Here is a 19,233-nt window from a genome sequence, read left to right on the forward strand (position 1 = left end):
ATGAAACCAAATTTTATATGGAAGATATAAAAATAAATATTAATTCAAAATATTATTAAAGATTTTAGAAATATAAATAATACTAAAATAAGAATATATAACTTTTTATAATGTAATATATAAAATGTTTGCCTATTTATTTATTTGTTTTCCTTCACTGAAAGCACCTCTGGATTCCAGAGGCAGAGGGATTATGGTTTATTGGTGGAGCTTTTTTTAGTGCGCTCCTCTTTTTAGCATGTGTGCATTTGTGGTGTGTTTTGATTTTTCATCTTTCTGAGGTGGACAGAGACAGTGGTGTGTGTTGTCCTAGCATTGCACTTCTGAAGAAAAAAAGTCCCCACAGCTCTTCCTTTGGACCTCTCTCGAGGAGACCTGATGTCCCTTTTCAGAGATTTATTTCAATGCCTTAGTGTGCTGTTTGGATGGAGTTTGTTTCATGACTGGCTTTTATCAAACCCCAGGGATGCTCATCAACACACTGTTCCTGCAGAATAAACCTTCACGCGACTCAGCGGTGTGTACAGAATGCAGAAATGCTGCTATTTGTCCAGTGTTTTTTTTTTAAGAGTATATTTCAAAACACGTTCTTTTAGTGTTTTATTTCTGAGCATTTTTGGGTTTAGTGATTTGAACAGACTCGTAACATCAAGTAATAAACTCTGGTACTTCAACATCCTAAAAACACATTGGAATTGTAGCAGCAAACTGATTTTTTTCTGGTTGCATAATGTAGAAATTGAGAAAGCTGTTTAGAATATGCAGATATTGAACCTCCAGCAGATAAATTTTCATTCTGACACCCCTGTAGAGATCAGCATTGATTTGCAGCGCGCGGCAGGATGCCAGGAGTATTGAAGCTGAGCTGCACAGCTGGTTGTTGATGCTGTTGATATCAACTGTGAACAAATCATCTGTTTGATCCAGCCAGAGAAACGCAAAGCCTAGCCGAGCCAGAAGAAACCTGACATCGCATGACGCTAATGCTGCTAATGAAAAGCTTTTCTCTCACATGTGTGAAGGGAGGGCCCTTTGAGATTGTTGTTATGCCATTGATGACTTTTTTCACTAAAGCAGATCACTGATTCTGTATGCATCTGACGGAAACTAAAGATGCTATTGATTCAAAGTTGTCTGGGTGTTTCGAATCACTGTAAACTAATCCGGACGTCCTGATTGGCTGACGCCCTCTTCCTCATTGCTTTTACGACTGACACAATCCCTAGTGCCGCTTTGCCTTGTGGTGACCTTCTGTCATCCAAATGCTCCCAATTAACAATTCTGCTGCTTTTTCTGAAAAGATGAGGCTTGGATCTCCATCACGGGGTCAGTGTTTTTCTTAAGAGCCTTGAATGTCGGAGCACTGGGCAATAAAGGATGTGTATTGTGTACCAGTTGAAAACAACGCAGCATTGTTGACATCAGTCTCTTCATACTCAAAATCAAAAGCAATTGTAACCGAAGTGATTGCAAAGGTGTATCAGCGCCTGCATATTCCATCCAGCGAGCCCAAGGGATGTGTATTATTAGCGTATCATCAACAGGCTTTGTTGAGTCTAAACTGAGAACCACAAATGTGTACAATGGGCTTCTCTGAATGCTGGAGGAGCTGTATCAAGCCCCCCCCTTATAAAAGCTGTCCAGCAAGTGAAGTAGGTGCCCTGCATAAATTATGCAAATTTAACAGAAAGGCTAACAACAGGAAGTGCAGAAACAGTGTGTTTCTCTGAGGTTCAGTACAGGCACAAGATGTGACCACATGCTTGGTCGAATTTTTTAAATACTCAGCATAATCAATTAAAACAATATGTGTAGTAATGCATTACTTTTGTGAATTTTTTCTGTAATTGAAGTACAGTTACTTCTGGTGTAATTGCATTAAATACTGTATTGAACAATTCTATATAAAACAATAATAGATTTAACATCAAGATTTAACATCAAGTGTTAAAATGTATATATTTTAATGTATCCTTCTGTCTTTAAATACTTAGGTAAGTTCAAGAATAATGTATGCTGTTTTCTATATATTATTTATTTGAAAGAATTAAAAGAGCTGTTTCAGGTCTATCCTTGTAAATAAATAAATAAATATATATACATAAAATTAGATTACTATACTGCCCTATTACTAAAGCATCACTTAAAATTATAAAAACTACATTTGCTTTTTCTTTTCAAGCAGTCCAACAGGTGTCAACAGTCAGCAATGCATGCACACACACAATCCAAAAAAACTGACTAATTACTTGTTTTTAATAATTACTTGGCTCTGAGCATATTATGAAAGGTGACCTTTACTTTAAATTTTATGTTGCATGTCTTTTTTCCGTTACTTGACAGTGCACCTCCCGTTATTTAGACCGTGAACCCGTGATTGAGAGAGTGCGCGAGACTGTGGTGTCTGTGGGCGGCGCGTGAACGCAGCGTCTCTCCTCGCGCGCGCTGTGATCGTACAGTGAATGAAGCTCTAGCGTGGGAAAGACGAACAGGATACGCGAAACACTGACATGGCTCCACTGTAACATCACTGGAATAGCTGTGACTGTGTTTCCAATAGATCAGATCTCCAATCCACGTCTAACTCGAGCGCGTTTAGAGCCTGAAGACGATGCGTTTGATCACAGCCAAATCACATCTGTTCATCGCGCAGCTGTGGCTCATCTGTCACACAGGTATCAAGTAAATACAGTCCTGAGTGATGGATGTGTCTTCATAGATGCTTAATGCTTCGTTTTGGGCATTAATGCATTGATGCGTAAAGTTGCATGTATCCAAAAAGCTTTATTTCCACAGGTTGTTTATGCATTTATGAATTTATTATTGATGAATGCATTATTTTTTGATGAAAGGTTAGGTTATTGCGTTTAATCTCAGCACTGCAATAACTGTTGGGGATATTTATCTCAGTCCTATATGACAATGCTTTAAAATTTATTAGACTTGAATTTATTAGAATGTCTTCTGTGTGAACAATGTATTGGTACTTTTATATAGTTCATATAGTTTCTAATCATTATATTTTGCTTTATTTGTGGTTATTTGAGTGACTTTTTAGGTTCTTACAAGTGTGTAGTGAAAAAAAACCCAGCATTTCAATATGTTTATGAATAAATGCATTGGTTCATGCAGGCTGCCTAAATGTAATTTCCTTTGCTCTTGGCACTCGATCAGTGATATGATGGTCTTTTAATCTTTTAATTTAGTCTCTGTTCATCCTGCTGAATTAAATGTAATTTGACATGGTGGGGGAATATAAAGACGTGTGTTTGCATGGGCCTTGAGCCATCTGCATCTCTGATGCCCTGCATGCTGGTACATCACAGGTCTCTTTTGCTCAAAGTTGATCTCAGAGCTGCCACAATGCACCACTGTCTTGTCTATTTTATTCTAAAATGTTGCCGATCTTATTCAGAAGCATTAGTTATTGCATGTTTGGGAGTTCCACGGGAATCTGTGCTTCCACTGATGTGTGTTGGAGATTTGTAGAGTGCTAGTGGAACATGTTACACCCTGTTGTTGGATGTGATGGCAGGGGAAGTCTGTTTTTGTGGTGCTTTTGTCTCAGTGATGCTCATTCACTGTTAATGCCAGCAGCAGGAAGAGAGAGAGAGAAAGAGAGAGAGAAAGAGAGAGAGCTTCTGCCCACCAAACACATGATTGATGGATTCACACCAGGGTTACCCCGCCATGTATCCAAACTAAATAACCACAGCATGGGTGGCGATCTGGAAAATGTGGTTTAGTTTCTCTTTATCAAATGACTGACGGTGAAAGATTGATTTTTATTGATTCGCCTGCACAATCCAAATCATTTCATTATTAGATGTTATCTGAAACTGACAGACATTAACAATCAGTTGTCATACTTTGTGACACATAACAACTGTGTAATATATTATTGAAAATAAGCTTTGATTCCCATTCATTATCAGTTAAAGTAGATCATAAAATATGTAATCTGTAATAGTTTGAATGTGTTCCAGCTTGTAGTGATTTGACATAACACATATATCTCCATATCTCCTTTAGGAATACATTTCTTCTATATATATATATATATATATATATATATATATATATATATATATATAATTTAGATTTTGCATGCTTTGGTTTGTTGGTATTTGGCACCAGAAGCCTGAACATTTTTCCAAAGTTACTTGATACCAAAGAATGTTCAGAGAGGACTTATTTAATACATGTACATCGCACATTTGTACATTATTTTTCCTGTTTTAATCTTCTACATTTTTGTAAAAAACACTAAGTATACACATTAAATGCATAAAATGATATTTTAACCACTTCTATAACAATGCATATTAAATCGCTAAATAAATAGCTATAATGAATGTTTAAAGTAGAAAACATTTCTCATATCTTTTGTTATTAACGTCAAAAGCTGTGCATCCAGTCAAATGATCAGTATGTCATGGTAACTTATGCTTTTACATTGTATTAACTCATCAAAATAAGTCAAGCTATTTATTTATATAAGATTCAACTAAAATTTTAAAGTCAGTTTGATATAATTTAAGTTAAAATGACTTAAACAACCAAGACTGAACTTAAGTCTTCAAGTTGAAATTGTTGGAAATGCAGTGTTGCATTTTAATGCAAACTACTGTGATTTGGTAGAAGTTTGTCAAACTAAACAGCTGCATCAGGGACATATTGTGTTACCAACAAAACTAGACAACTTAGAAGAAAATACAACCCAGAATACATTTAAATAGAAGTCCACTCACAATGAGGATAAAAATGGCTTGCCAACCACAGTGTGTTTTTATGCGGTGAATTATTCATGACAATGAGAGCATGAAGCCATTTAAATTGAGGAGACGTTTAGAAATCCAAATGATTCATTTTCTCATTCAGCCTGTTATGTTAATCGTTTTGTGAATTATTGCGCCTGTGGATTTCCTGAACCCAAAACCCTTTGAGAACCATTGCTCTATATATACTTTTTCATAAATAAATAAATCTGTGTTAAATCCACATTAATTATTGACGATTATGGCCTATCTTAAATGCAGCATTCGTAGCATAAAAAACAACTCCGCTGAGTTTTGTATATTGGGACATGAATAGGTGAGATTGTTAAATCACATCCTTCTGATTTCAGCAGTGAAACACTGAATCCACCTTAAACACACAGGGCAAACTGTTACAGGTCAGAGTCGTGTCAGATAATGAGCAACACCAGTGCAGACTCGTGTCTGAGTGTTAAACATCTCCACTCTGTGTCTAATGCAGCCTCAGGAAATATTGCTTGTTCTGTTATATCATCTTATAAATGGAGACTTACATAATGAACAGAGGTATTCTAGATATTAAATGTGCATTGGTTTTAATCAACCTGAGAAGTTTTGTGCTGAAACTGATGCTATTAGTTTAGGAAAGAGCATTTTTATAGCTTAATACAGAATTGAATTTCCTGAGAATTTACCCATACTCAGGCCATCCAAGATGTAGAGGAGTTTGTCTGTTCATGGAGTGGTGTGGATTACTTGTTTTTATGGATGGTCTGAGAGAGCTGAAATGTTCATTTTGGGGTGAACTGTTCCTTTAACTTGGTCAAAACAACATACTAGCAGTTCTTTCTCCTGAGAAAAGCTATTCAGTGCAGAAACACACTCTTGTAAAGAGGACAAATTGCAGACACTGAGATGGCTAGCCATCTTATTTCCATTTTTCCAAGTGGTTGCATTGCTTCCCAATGTGTTTGATTTAGATTGAAGTCGTTTTGGATATTTACACTATGCTGAGTATCGCTTTCATTGACTGAGGTTGGGGTTTATGCATGTGGATGTCACATTTTTAAGCCTTTTGATGCAAAAATTCATTAATAGCATGCTCTTCTCATGAGAATATGAGACTTTATACCCGAGATATAAGTGCAGTTTTTATACCCATTTATTAATGGTATTTCTGGCAAAATCTCACACCTGTCACATGCTTAACTTAAGCAGATTCTTTCTTTTTATTTTCAGTCCAAAATAGTGTTGACATTCGGAGAAAAGATTTATTAAAGCCTGTTTCTTGATTCTCTCCGTAAGCATCCACAGATTTTCTTCTTATCTGTAGTCTGTTTGTTTAGAGAGGAGACACAGAACTGTAAAAACCGTGAAAATGAGTCTGAACGCTGAAGGAAAACACAGATCTTTTGCTCTTGACCTCAGGATGTGGAGCTGGAGCTCTAGTAAACCGCTGACAGTGTGCTGAACTCATTAAAGGCATTTGGCTCAATCCAGCGGACGGACAGTGAGGTGAGGAAGGAAAGCTTTTCCCGGATCTGACCTGGTGTCCAAGGAGTTTCCGTTGGCACGTCCTAAAAGTGAATGTAGAGCATCTCCTGCCTGGATGTGCTGCGACCAGCACTGTGTGTTTTCAGTCATTCGCTCTCACACTCCTAAAAACTAAAGGTTCCGGAAGTGGATTTTCACAGTGATGCAACAGGAGAACGATATACGGTTCCTCAAAGACTTTTAAAGTCAACAGTTGTTAAAATAACCTTTTTTGAACATTTCTATTATCAAAGAACAGTTTTTTGCTCTAAAGAACCTTAAAAGATTTCATGAATGTTAAAGGTTCCTCATGGAACTATAGAGTTCAGTAAAGAACCTTTATTTTTAAAAGTGCATGTTGATAACATTAGTCTTTTTTTGCTGTCAAATGTAATTACTATAGTTCTATTAGGTTTTATGTAAAATGATTTGGGTCGCATGAGTAAGTGTAGTCTCACAGAAAAGTATTGTTTCTATGTTTTACAGTATTACTGTACTTTGGTACAAAACTTCACATACCGCTTCAGCAGATAAAGGATTAGGTTGACTAGTTTATCTTTTTTCTTTTTCTTATATCTGTCAGTTTCATTTTTATCTCCTGTGCTCAAATTAGTGCACTGACACACACACACACACACACACACACACACACACACACACACACACACACACACACGCAAGTAATTTACTAGTTATACAAGTGTAAAAAGCTTATTTTTTCATCTTTGGTCAACAGGGAGATCTCACAACAGAGCCAAGGATGTTATGTTTACAAAAGTATCCTTAAAAAATGAATGAGGTTAGAAAGCCCCACGACAGCAACACAACCTTGATTTTGTTTTCTCCAGTTATAAAAACCTGTTTATTCTGTTTAAATGTAACTTTACTGCTCTGCAGTGATACAGACAAATTCATTGACTAAAAGTTGGATGATTGCAAATGTGACTGCATCTTAAGAGGAAGGAAGAGAACCATTGAATACATTTTATTTTACTTTATTAAAAAAATTATTTTGTGTTCTACAAAAGAAATAAAGTCATTCAGGTTTGGAATAACGTCTAATGATGGCAAAATTAACATTTTTGGTCAACTACTCTTTAAATTGATATATCACCAAAAATGGACAATTCTGTCATAATTTACTCAATTTTTTCCCTAAATTCTATGCCTTTTTTTAAAAACATTATTATTATTCATTTTTTTTATATATACAAAATAAATGTCTTTGACTTCCATATTATTATTTTTTTATACCATGGAAATCAATGGCTGCCATCAACTGTTTAGTACCAATGTTTTTCAAAATATAATCTTTTGTGTTCAACACCTGAAAAAAAAAAAAAAAAAAAATATATATATATATATATATATATATATATATATATATATATATATATAAATATAAAGCGTACAGTTCTGGAACAATTTCAGGTTGATTAAATTATGACAGAATTTTCATTTTTGGGTGAACTACCCCTTTAAATTCTCATCTAGGCAAGTAAATATGGATTATATTTCAGGATGTAAAAATTGGTCGTATTATAGCAAAGCTTTAAACTTTTCTGTCTTCAATTATTTTCCAACTCTTGACCTTGGGGATCCAAATATAATCTGTGCCTTTGGGAACACGTCATAATTAAATGAACAACTGTGGACAGTGAATTTATGCTATGACTCTTCGTTTCCATGTGTCAAACAGGTGTTCTTCATCATATGAGAGCATCGCCAGACACAAAGCAGTTCACAGGCTGTTTCATCCAGGCGAGGGGGGATGTTATTTAGTGTCCGGACGAGGAGGGGGACTCAGATTTTTGTTGTTGTTCTTGAGTTAGAAACACGACGTGCTGGCCGGCTTCCCTGAGACTGTTCTGAATCTTTCCCAGCCGAAGCTTTGACTGTGAGCGAGTGACTGCAGTCAGGCTGTAGTAAACAACTTCTGCCTGCCAGATAGCTCTTATTCATGAAACTCTGCACTTAAAGAGTAGATTCAGAACTTTTTACTTTTAATATGGAAACTTTATAAAAGTTCTGACTTCTTCCACCACGCAGTGCCATTTCTTCCAAATGAGAGTGACATTAATAGTTAAAGTGAGTCAGGGAGCAACTTTTACATGTCAAACAATTCGTTTTTTTGCCATTTATGTGAGAATTTTACATAAACATTTTTGTTATTATTATATGAAATGATTACATAAAATATAATGATTGCATTTTGATTGCAACTTCCACTCATGTAAAATTTTATATATTTTTAAAATAGTAATCATAAGTATAATAATAATTATTATATGAAATTATTACATTAAATATATTGATTAAATTCCAAAAGAGAACGGTTGTATGTAAATAATGCAGACAAGTTAATAGTTTTAAATATTTAAAATAATTGTGAATATTGTATCAATTAAATATCTGATTACTTTTAAACATATTGATTATTTTCATTTATTTTAATGAATTTAATTTGTTTTGTATAGAAACGCATCATTTCCAGGGGTCATAATCACAGTAATTTGGATGAGACGTGAACATAGATGTAATTACTGCTGCTTGTTTTAAAAAATGTCTAATAGTTTAGTTTATCTGGGAAACTGAAGAAAACCCGCAGTTGTGTTTATTTTGTTTCTTGTGGAGGATGCAGTGAGAATGCAGGATGTGAAATGGACGAGGGGTCCAGTAAAGAGCTTATTTTATTGGTGATAGACTCATTAACATCTAACTGTGAGCAATTTTAATCTAATTTGTCACAGGCTTTTCTCTCAGTGCCTGTGAAATGGAGCCGAGCCAAAGAAGCTCAACAGCTTTAGTGGGGCGCAGGTCACTGTATGATACTGTTCCTGTGAAACGGCCCGGGATTCTGTTTTACGAGCCGAGCTAAAGAGCTTCTTCCACTCACAGTTTCATCATCCGGCCGACTGGGATTTAATCCACACAACCGTCAAACACAAAGCCTGTTTTTAAAAAAGGAAGTGTCTCAAACGGGTGTTTTAACATGTTTTACCACAAGAATAGTGGTAAAATAAATATGTAAAAATAATACAATTCTTTAAATAAATAATTATATAATATTTCTATTTTAAATATATATAATATTGTATATGAAATATATTTAAAACTTGTAAAAAATGATGATTAAAATCATTATTATTTTGTTCAAATATATAACCGTGTATGTTATGTTTATATATATATATATATATATATATATATATATATATATATATATATATATAAATATAACAAATGTTGTTTATTTTATATTCTAAAATCATAATTTTTATTGTAATTAAATATATAATATTGTGAGGATATGTGGTTTGTAAAATAAAATAAAATATATATATATGTGTATATATATATATATATATATATATATATATATACTTTTTTTTTTTTTTTTGGAAGGGCATTTTTCATCTGATACACACACTGACTCTTAGGCTTTATGTCTAGTTTAGCTGGTTACAGTTTGGTATATGTGCTGGTAGTTTACCTACCTTTTTTTTCAATGTTGGGTAAATTATTCCTTTAAATCCCGTCAAAACATTTGAAGTTGTTGTTTCTCAGAGGTTATGGCTATAATCCAGACACAACTGTGTGTGTTTGAGCTCATTTGTCCTTTCATCTCCACTTTCCCTTGTACAGCAGTGACACGTGTGTGTTTAGATGTGTCTGGCAGGTGTCCTCACAGTCACACACACACACACATTTGACACCAAACACCAGCAAACACACACACATACTCATCAGACAGTAATGAAAACGCCCAGTCAGTCTGTCTTACAGTGATAATAAAGACCTTTCCCTCATCACACTTTAATTTACAGATATTTATACCTCTGTAAATTAAATAGGAAAGACTGCTTTAATCTGATGACATCAGTTTGAAAGTATAACTTGCTGTAACATCCTAGCAATCCCACAGCAATGCACTACACCTATATACCACACGGCAACATCCTAGCCACCATAATGCAATGCACTGTATATACCACTCCTCATCAACCACATTGCAACGGCCAACCAACTACATAAAGCACTATATATAGCACTTAGAACACATTAGCAACTCCATAGCAATGCCCAAGCAACTACATAATAATGCAATACACTTAGGCCCGTTTACACTAGTGCATTTTCCACTGTTTTATTTACATTGAAACGCGACCCCAGAGTTTTCAAATTAAAAACGGCGTCAGCAGCATTTTCAAAAGTGTCTGTTTTCGAACGTGGAAAAAGCTGGAGTAGTGTAAACGATAGGCGTAACTGTAGCAAAATTCATGCCTTTTAAAACGAAAATGCACTAGTGTAAACACGGCCTTAGAACACCTTACCAAAAACATAGCAAAATCCTAGCAATCACATAATAATCACATAATAATGCACACTATATTGCACTTAATACACCTTAGCAAGCACATAGCAATGTCCCGTAGTGAAAACATAGCAATACAACATATATACCATCCCATAGCAACAACTTACCAACCACATAGCAATGCCTTAGCAGCTTCATAAAAATGCACTAAATATACAATTTAAAACAACTTACAACCACATAGCAATGCACAATATAACACCTATAACACCCTAGAAACCACATAGGAGCACGGTGGCAACTTTTGCATGTGCAAAACTCAACAATCTACAGATAATTACTGTTTTATTTATTTTTTTATTTTGTGGTTTCTCTTAACTCTCTGCTTTATGTGTTTGTTTGGTTCTAAATGAACAGTGCATTGACTCCAGCCCTCCTCATCTTTCTCGTTCCAGATCTGTCTGTGTCGTACCTGAGAGGTCAGCGCAAATTCGCTGAGGACGTTGACTGGTCTTACACAGGTGGGTTCACCGTGAACAAACGCCCTTGTTGTGTGCTTTTCCCCAGACTCCAGTGTGGCAGAGCACTGGCTTCAACCCAAACACCTTAAATGTTTTTCTCCTGTGAGCGAGATACAGGGATAAGGTAGCAGGAGATGGAAGTGAATAATGACGGATCAATGTCTGTTCTCCATCAGAAACGATGGCAGTGAGTCGACCACTGACCCGCCAGTGCAGAGATTAGCTGAAAGTCTGAGACACTTTAAGACACTCGAGTCTTTCAAAAGAGTAAGTGATATTCAGGATTGTTGGAGGGCCTTGACATGTGGCTTTTAAATCGGGATGGAGGACACTTGAATGGGATTGACAGTGTTCTGCCAGACATATTGTTCAAAATATATTACTTTTTGTTTGTAACGCACTTTACGCAATCCATGTTTCAGATCAGCTTCGGGAGAACATCATGTCTTGGTTTCTTAAAGAGATAATCAGTGCTGTCTTGTTGAAACTGGGGCTAGTCTGCATAGAGTCAAATGTTACTGTCTTTTGAAAACTTGTTTGTCTGACTGTGAAGAGTAGGATACGGACTCTCTCTTTGTGTGTTTGTGTGTGTGTGTGTGTGTGTGTTCACTGAGTCAAATCTAAATGAATTACCATGTGAAAGAATGCATGCTTGTGAGGCACAGCGCAAACCTGTGGAGAAAGAGAACGAAACACGCTCCTCTATTTTAACTAAACTAAACGTTTCACGTAAACCCTTCTCGCCACAATCAGAAGTTGGTCAAGCTTGAATACTAGTTTGTTCATAGACCCCCGGTTCTTCATCTGACAGTCACACTGTGACTCTGTAATGCTTCACTGTCCCTCCTGGTGTGTGGGAAATGTCTGTCTTGGTTCATGTTTTATTTGTCTGTTTATTATGCACTAATTGTGAAAATGTTCAACAGTGCAGTGCCCCATATCAGTTGAATTTTTCCACAGCATCTTGTTTCTCTCCCCAGATCCTCACTGACAAATTTTAATGTGTATGTATGTATGTATATATATATGTAAGAGCACCTATTATGCTATTTTTAAATTACCTTTCATGCAGTGTATTTAAATATATTAATAAATACATTTTCATTTAGAAATAGCTAGTCAATTTAAAATTGAACAGGCAAAATATGAAAATTAAATGTTAAATGTGAAATTATAAAGTGGCAGGACTGTATAACGTACTCCAATAAATGTTTTACGTACAACTTCATTTTTAACAAATCAATTTTTGCAGTGTAGCCTTCATAATTTTTAAATTTCATAGGTAAAGCAAATCACAAGTAATTTGTACTTTCATTTCATTTAATATTTCATGTAATGTGTGCTTAATATGGCATTCCAAATCAGTCATTTATGAGGTTCATTTTTAATCGGCATGCAGTCATGTTAACGACTCAAGTTACTCGGACTCGAGCTGCATGCATTTATTTGTTGAATTATTACATATTAACTATGAGTATTATCCGAATTTATATTCATATATATCTTCTATAATGTATCTTATAAACTTATTTATATTATTTAAAATATAGTTTTAAAGAAATATGTTAAATATAAAAAAAATCATTAAATGAATGCAGCTAATTATTTGTTTAAATTGTCATTTTTTTGTATATATAATTTAATATATAAAAGGCAAAAAAATCATTTGCAACATTTATGGTATTAAAGGTGCTGTAGGGAACTTTTGTAAAAAAAATATTTTTACATATTTATTAAACCTGTCATTATGTACTGACAGTAGAATATGAGACATATAATCTGTGAAAAAAATCAAGCTCCTCTGGCTCCTCCCAGTGGTCTATTGCCATCTGCAGGAATACATCGCTCCCGTTAAGAAACAACCGATCAGAGCTGCGGTCCGTAACTTTGTTTGTGTTCAAAATGTAGAAAAATGTATATAATAAGCGAGTACACCATGAATCCATTTTCCAAACCGTGTTTTTGGCTTGTCCTGAATCACTAGGGTGCACCTATAATAAGTGTTTATATTCAGACTATTTTAGATTGCTTCGGGGGTACCGCGGCGGAGTAACCCAGTACCTTTGTGATTCTTCATAGACATAAACAGAGAGAAGTAGATCCGGCTACAATGTTACATTTTTTATTTTGTATTATATTGTAGCCTACTATTCAGTTGCTCACCATCAGGGAAGGTGTGTTTTTGTGGATAGATGCTCCTTTATGAGTCTGTAGTTAGTCCACAGACATTCACACAGGTCGTTCGCTTTACTTCTCCCCTTTACTAACCTCCTTCTGTGGAAAGAAGTTCATTCACATGCTTCATAGCCCAAACTTACCTGTTATTTCAGCTTCTGATCGTGAGTGATCTGACCGCACGTGCTGTTAGAAAATTAGAAATATTCAGAGTAGCCCAGAGGTCTCAAAATCCTTGAAATTACTTTTGGCTCTGTGATTATGCCGCATCCACAGACTAGCAGTTTCCATAGCAGCAGCGCTTCTCTTTGATTACAGCATATCCGTGTGTGTGTGTGTGTGTGTGTGTGTGTGTGTGTCTGGCAAGCCATTTTAATCCTCAAAATGTACTAGTATCTATTTTGATGGTAATAAAGAAGTATCTAATAAATAAGAAGTAGTATCTAATGAATATGTACTCCTATCTAATGACTCGTTTAAAAAGTTACTAGTAACAAAGTAGTAGCTAATGAATAAGTGCTAGTAACTAAAGAATGAACACTAGTAGCTAATCCTCTGACAATGGTTATTGCTAGTAGCCAGTTATTGCTAGTAGCTAATAAAATTAACAATGGTTATTGTTTATTGCAGTTAAATCAGGATAACCATAAATTTACCTTGGTTTTGCTACACTAACCATAGTTTAACCATGGTGTTTGTAATAAAACTGTGGTTATACAAATGGTAATCAGTCTGCCAAGAAAACTTTTACTATAATAAAAACATGGTTAATTTTTGCTATAGCTAAAAAATATGCATTAGCTAAAGAATACGCAGTAGTAGATAATTTAATAATTACTGCTAGCTAATTAATAAGTGGTAGTAGCTAAAAAATATGCGCTAATAGCTAATGAATAAGCACTAGTAAATAACGAATAAATGCTAGTAGCTACAAATAAGCATGAGTGACTAATGAAAAAATGCTAGTAGCTAATGAATAAGCAGCTAATGAATAAGCGCCAGTTGCTAACATAACTGATGAATAAGCACTAGTACTCAATGGAAAAGATACTAGTAGCTAAAATATAAGTTCTTCGTAGCATGAAACTAGATGCTAGTATATTATAAGTATTAAATGTTAAAATGGCTTGCCATAGTGTCTGCTGGATCCAGATGCACACCGCTGTATCCTGACAGACTCATAGTTCAAAATGCTGTTTTCCCGTTGATGTGTAGCCATCTGTCAGGCTGATTGCAGACATTTGTCGATATTTAAGTACCTAGCGGATGCGGTTCTGCTGTCATCACATGGTGAACGTGATCTTTTATAGCCTGTTAGGGACGTGTTAATTATGTTGTAGCTTAAGAGGGTGATGAATTGCCACACAGGAGCTGAAAGTGAAATCACTGTGAAAATATACACTCTAATCATCCTTCCAGGGAACATTAGATCTGCTAATTCAGATTTAGTGTCTAAAAGACACATCCTCGTGGACACTTTTAATCAGTTGGGTTTATGCCTTTGTTTGATATTTTTGGCCTTTTTATTTGAAGTAAACAACAGAGAAAACAGGAAAATTTCTGTAGAAGAAGATCAGGAAAATACTGAAATACAAATTTGATTACTAAGCCTCAGCTCTGGCATATGCTTTAATAAAATACATCAAATAAATATTAAGATATTAACTATAGATTTTTGGCTCTTTATAGGAAATATAATGCAGAAAAAAACTTCTAGTTATATTATATTATATTATATTATATTATATTATATTATATTATATTATATTATATTATATTATATATTTAATAATGTTTAAAGTAATTTTTTATTAAAGTTGCTTTTTGTGATAGGTACTCTTTTTTTGTATTCATAAAACTACTTTTTATAGCATTTTTATAGTTCTTTTATAGTATAATTATTATATTTTTTTGTTATACATTTTTTGTTATTTTCTATTATTTAAGTGTTCACCATCAGACAAGGCTTTTTTTTGGTGAATAGCTGCTCTTTGTATATTATTGATATATGATTTTATTTTATGTTATTTAAAAATATGTAATGCATGTTAAAAAGTAATATAACCATCTAACATAAATATGAAAAAATATTATTAAAAATATCATTAATACTATTTAATAATATTTACAAATTATTTTTTATTAAAGTTTTTTATGGATAGCTGGTCTTACATTTTGTAAAATGACTTTTTATAGATTTTTATGCAGTTCTTGTATAATTATTCTACATTTAGTTTTGATTTCATATTCACTGAAAGACTGTATGCAATATCTCTGCTTTTATAAATTAATATTTATTTATTTTTAATAATTAAAATAAATGTATATAGTCACAATGCAGGACTATTTAAATGAATAAATAAACTAAAAGATAAATAAAAAGGTTCAAAGACAGAAATTGTGACCAGCACTTTCACCTTATTGACATAAATTACCTACAAATCAGTAAAAATTCAGGTCAATTAAGTAAAACAACAAATCATTACCTGATCTTCTGCATTCTTTTTGTTTAGCAATTTGCTTTTGTTCCTCTCGTGTAAGTAGCTTTGGATAAAAGTGTCTGCTAGTATTAAGATTATTTCTTCTACCCTTGTTCTTCTCAGGGTCCCTGAACCAAAAGCACTGGGTAAAGAAATATCCAGTGTGTGGCAATGCCAGACAGTCTCCCATTGACATCAGTGAGGAGTTCACACAGGTCAGGGTTCAGTACCAGAACCTGCAGCTGGAGAACTGGGACCAACCCACCACCGAATACACCACCATCACCAACGACGGCAAAACAGGTCCGGGGTGTTTCCATATGTGAGGGATTGAAGATAAAACATGTCTGGCACTTGAATTCACTTTTAACCAGCACTCAGTGAAATTACACTGACATATTAACTCCCCAGAGCAATGGCCTGCGATGAATCACTGGAAGACTAATGGAGCTGCTGAAGAATAAAATCTATCGCTTTTCTTTCTTTCTTTCTCATACCTGTGAATGGCAGCTGGTCGTTTTTTTTTTTTCAAAGTGTTTTACAGGAGTGCAAAAGCTGGCACTGAATCTTTTGTTCTGATCTGACGCTGTGAGAATGACTGATTATCTCAGCACAAAAGGCAAAGCTTGAAATGAATCTTTTAGTGAAGGTGAATGGCGAAATATGAGCAATTAGGTGTGCTGAACGAAGAACACAATTACATGTCAAGTGGTCATTGAGTTTGTGTGTGTGTGTGTATGTGTGTGTGGTGTTTCTCAGTGGTAATCAGTTTGAACGGTCAGTACTTCATAAGCGGAGGTGGGCTCAGATCCAGGTTTAAAGTGGGCAGAATCACGTTCCATTGGGGCCGATGTAACACCACTTCAGACGGATCTGAACACAGTCTCAACGGAAACAGTTTCCCCCTGGAGGTAAAGTTCACCACACGTCTAAATCAACATTAAACATGCACACATTGTGGGGGGTATTTAATAGAAATGTAATGGAATTTAATCTTGGAATTATATTTGTTGTTGTTGTTGTTGTTGTTTTTTAACCTCTGTTACCAATAAATAAATGAAAGAATGAATAAAATTATAATAAAAAAAATCTAAAGATTATCAAATAAATACATTCCATTCAAGTATTTAATAGTTAATATAATTATAGAAAAATAATTTTCAGGCAAATATTATATTATATTATATTATATTATATTATATTATATTATATTATATTATATTATATTATATTATATTATATTATACTGTGATATATTATTAAACATATCATGAAAAAGAAATTAAATACCTTTCATTCAGTATTTAATATAAAATAGCAAAATAAATAAATAAATATCTTCAATATAATATAGAAAATACTATATATATATAAATGTAAGTAAGATATAAAATACCCCAAAAAATACAAATTAATAAAAAACCGGGTAAATTAGGTCAGTCACATAGGTGTGGTTTTATGTGGATTTTAAGCCAATTTCAAGCTAAAATGAAAATGGCTGGAATTTGTGTTTCTCTCTTTCACAGATGCAGATCTATTGCTTTAATGACGAGGAGGTTGAATCCATCGACGAGGCGATAAGTAGCGGAGGAAAGATTACTGCTGTGGCTGTTCTGTTCGAGGTGACATTTTCACAAACATCTGCATATTATCTCATATCTGCAGCTCTTTTATCATAATGACCTGGTTCGGTCTGTTACTTAGGCCAGTATTGAAGACAACCAGGACTATGAGGCAATCATTGAAGGAGTGAACAGCGTGAGCCGATTTGGTAATACAATATATATAATACAATATATATATATATATATATATATATATATTTTTTTTTTTTTTTAAGATTACATCCACAAAGCTTTTGGTTTTTTCAAATTGCAATGAAACACAAGCATTCTTATATTCAAGGTAAAAGTATCGCTCTGGAAGCGTTTTCTCTGCTGGCTCTGCTTCCACAGTCCACTGAAAAATACTTCATGTACAATGGCTCACTCACCGCGCCGCCCTGCTCCGAAAACGTGGAGTGGATTGTGTTTAAAAACACAGTGGCCATCTCAGAGGCACAGGTCAGAACGTCTATTCTTCTTCTTCTTCATCTTCTTCTTTGTCTCCCTGTGGCAAAGTTATGACATTTGGCCGAGGCAAATTTTGGAGACTCTTACTCAAACCCTCTAGTGCCACCCACAGAAAATGTATGCTAATAACATCTGCACCATAAGGGCTAGATCTTCTGATTCCTCGGCTCTTGCCAAATCCACTGCAACTTATGATGTCATTATCTGTCATGAAAACACTTTATCAAACTGTCACCAAAACTCTTTTGTCCTCTTGGCTCCTTAATTGCTGCATAAAGTTGTATTTATTAGCCATATTTTCTGTGCAATGCATCATGCTAGTGATACATTTGGGGTCAGTTTTGCAGCCGCTGGTGTGTGTGTGAGAGAAACCCCTTTAACTATTCTCAAGCAAACGGAGGCATGTGCATTAATATTTCAGCTGGATCAGAGATAAGCCCTCGATGTCAGCTACACAACTCGTCTCTCTTATCCAGCTGCACTTTAAAGCTCAGTTTTAAGACGTGAGGAGGTTTTTGTCATGCGGGTGTGTTGCTATTTTTTTCCCTGCCCTCGTGCCTGATCCACTTTAAGCACAGACTGTTTCTTGAGCATGAAATGTTGATGTGGTGCATACAGGCATGCTGAAGTAAAGCTGATGAATCTTTAGCACTGGTTTATTGTCTCGTCTGAACTCATTACTGATGGGAAATTGCATAAACTCACTCATGCATACAAAGCTGTCGCACTCGTTAATCTTGATTTCAATTTAAAGGCAATCCTATGCAAGCGAATTCTGATTACTTATAATTTTTGTATAATGAATTTCTTTTTATTTGTATAATGCTCTTTGTATAATGCACAATATAATCTATTTTTTTTTTTTTTTTGGCTATAGTAACTCTTGTAAGTCTCTCAACCTAAACTATCTGGTGAGATTATGTTCAGTCACCCAGTCATCATCCAAAACTAAATGTCTATTTGGCCATAATGATGAGCTAACTGAACGTTGTTCCTTATGTACTTGTTTTTTTTCTTTTATATAATTTGTATATTTATTTATTTATTTATTTATATAGTTTCTATATTTTATTTATGTATTATGCAAATAAAAAATCCTACTTTTTTAAAAATAATACTTTTTAATATAATTTTACATTCTTCTTTATATATTTAGTTTATTGATATATATTGTATGTGTGTGTGTGTAGATGAAAAAATACAAATTAGTATATATTTTTGTTATTATTTTTAAATATTTAACAAAAATTAAGCATCTTTTTAATATATTTATATGTATATTAACTGTTTTCCCACAAGTTTTTCATCCTATTTTTATACAAAATTGTGTATATTTTATATTTAATTTAAATGTTTTTTTTTTTTTTTATAATGCAT

The 19,233-nt window shown here is 34.2% G+C and overlaps 2 protein-coding genes across 4 annotated transcripts in view; both read left to right on the forward strand.

The window, feature by feature from the left end:
* The window catches only part of LOC113048471 (B-cell receptor CD22-like), a 1,131,192-nt gene that overhangs the window by 521,917 nt on the left and 590,042 nt on the right, over positions 1-19,233 (forward strand). The window lies entirely within an intron of this gene.
* LOC113048455 (receptor-type tyrosine-protein phosphatase zeta-like) overlaps positions 2,386-19,233 on the forward strand; it is a 31,169-nt gene continuing 14,321 nt past the window's right edge. The window contains exons 1-7 of the mRNA XM_026210260.1: positions 2,386-2,675; positions 11,064-11,129; positions 15,908-16,087; positions 16,544-16,695; positions 17,311-17,406; positions 17,489-17,555; positions 17,690-17,847. Of these exons, the coding sequence (XP_026066045.1) occupies positions 2,612-2,675; positions 11,064-11,129; positions 15,908-16,087; positions 16,544-16,695; positions 17,311-17,406; positions 17,489-17,555; positions 17,690-17,847 (783 nt within the window). The 5' untranslated portion in view covers positions 2,386-2,611. The remainder of the gene's footprint in view (positions 2,676-11,063; positions 11,130-15,907; positions 16,088-16,543; positions 16,696-17,310; positions 17,407-17,488; positions 17,556-17,689; positions 17,848-19,233) is intronic.

The sequence above is a fragment of the Carassius auratus genome, chromosome 29 (assembly GCF_003368295.1).
Source record: "Carassius auratus strain Wakin chromosome 29, ASM336829v1, whole genome shotgun sequence".
NCBI classification, from domain to species: Eukaryota; Metazoa; Chordata; class Actinopteri; order Cypriniformes; family Cyprinidae; genus Carassius; species Carassius auratus.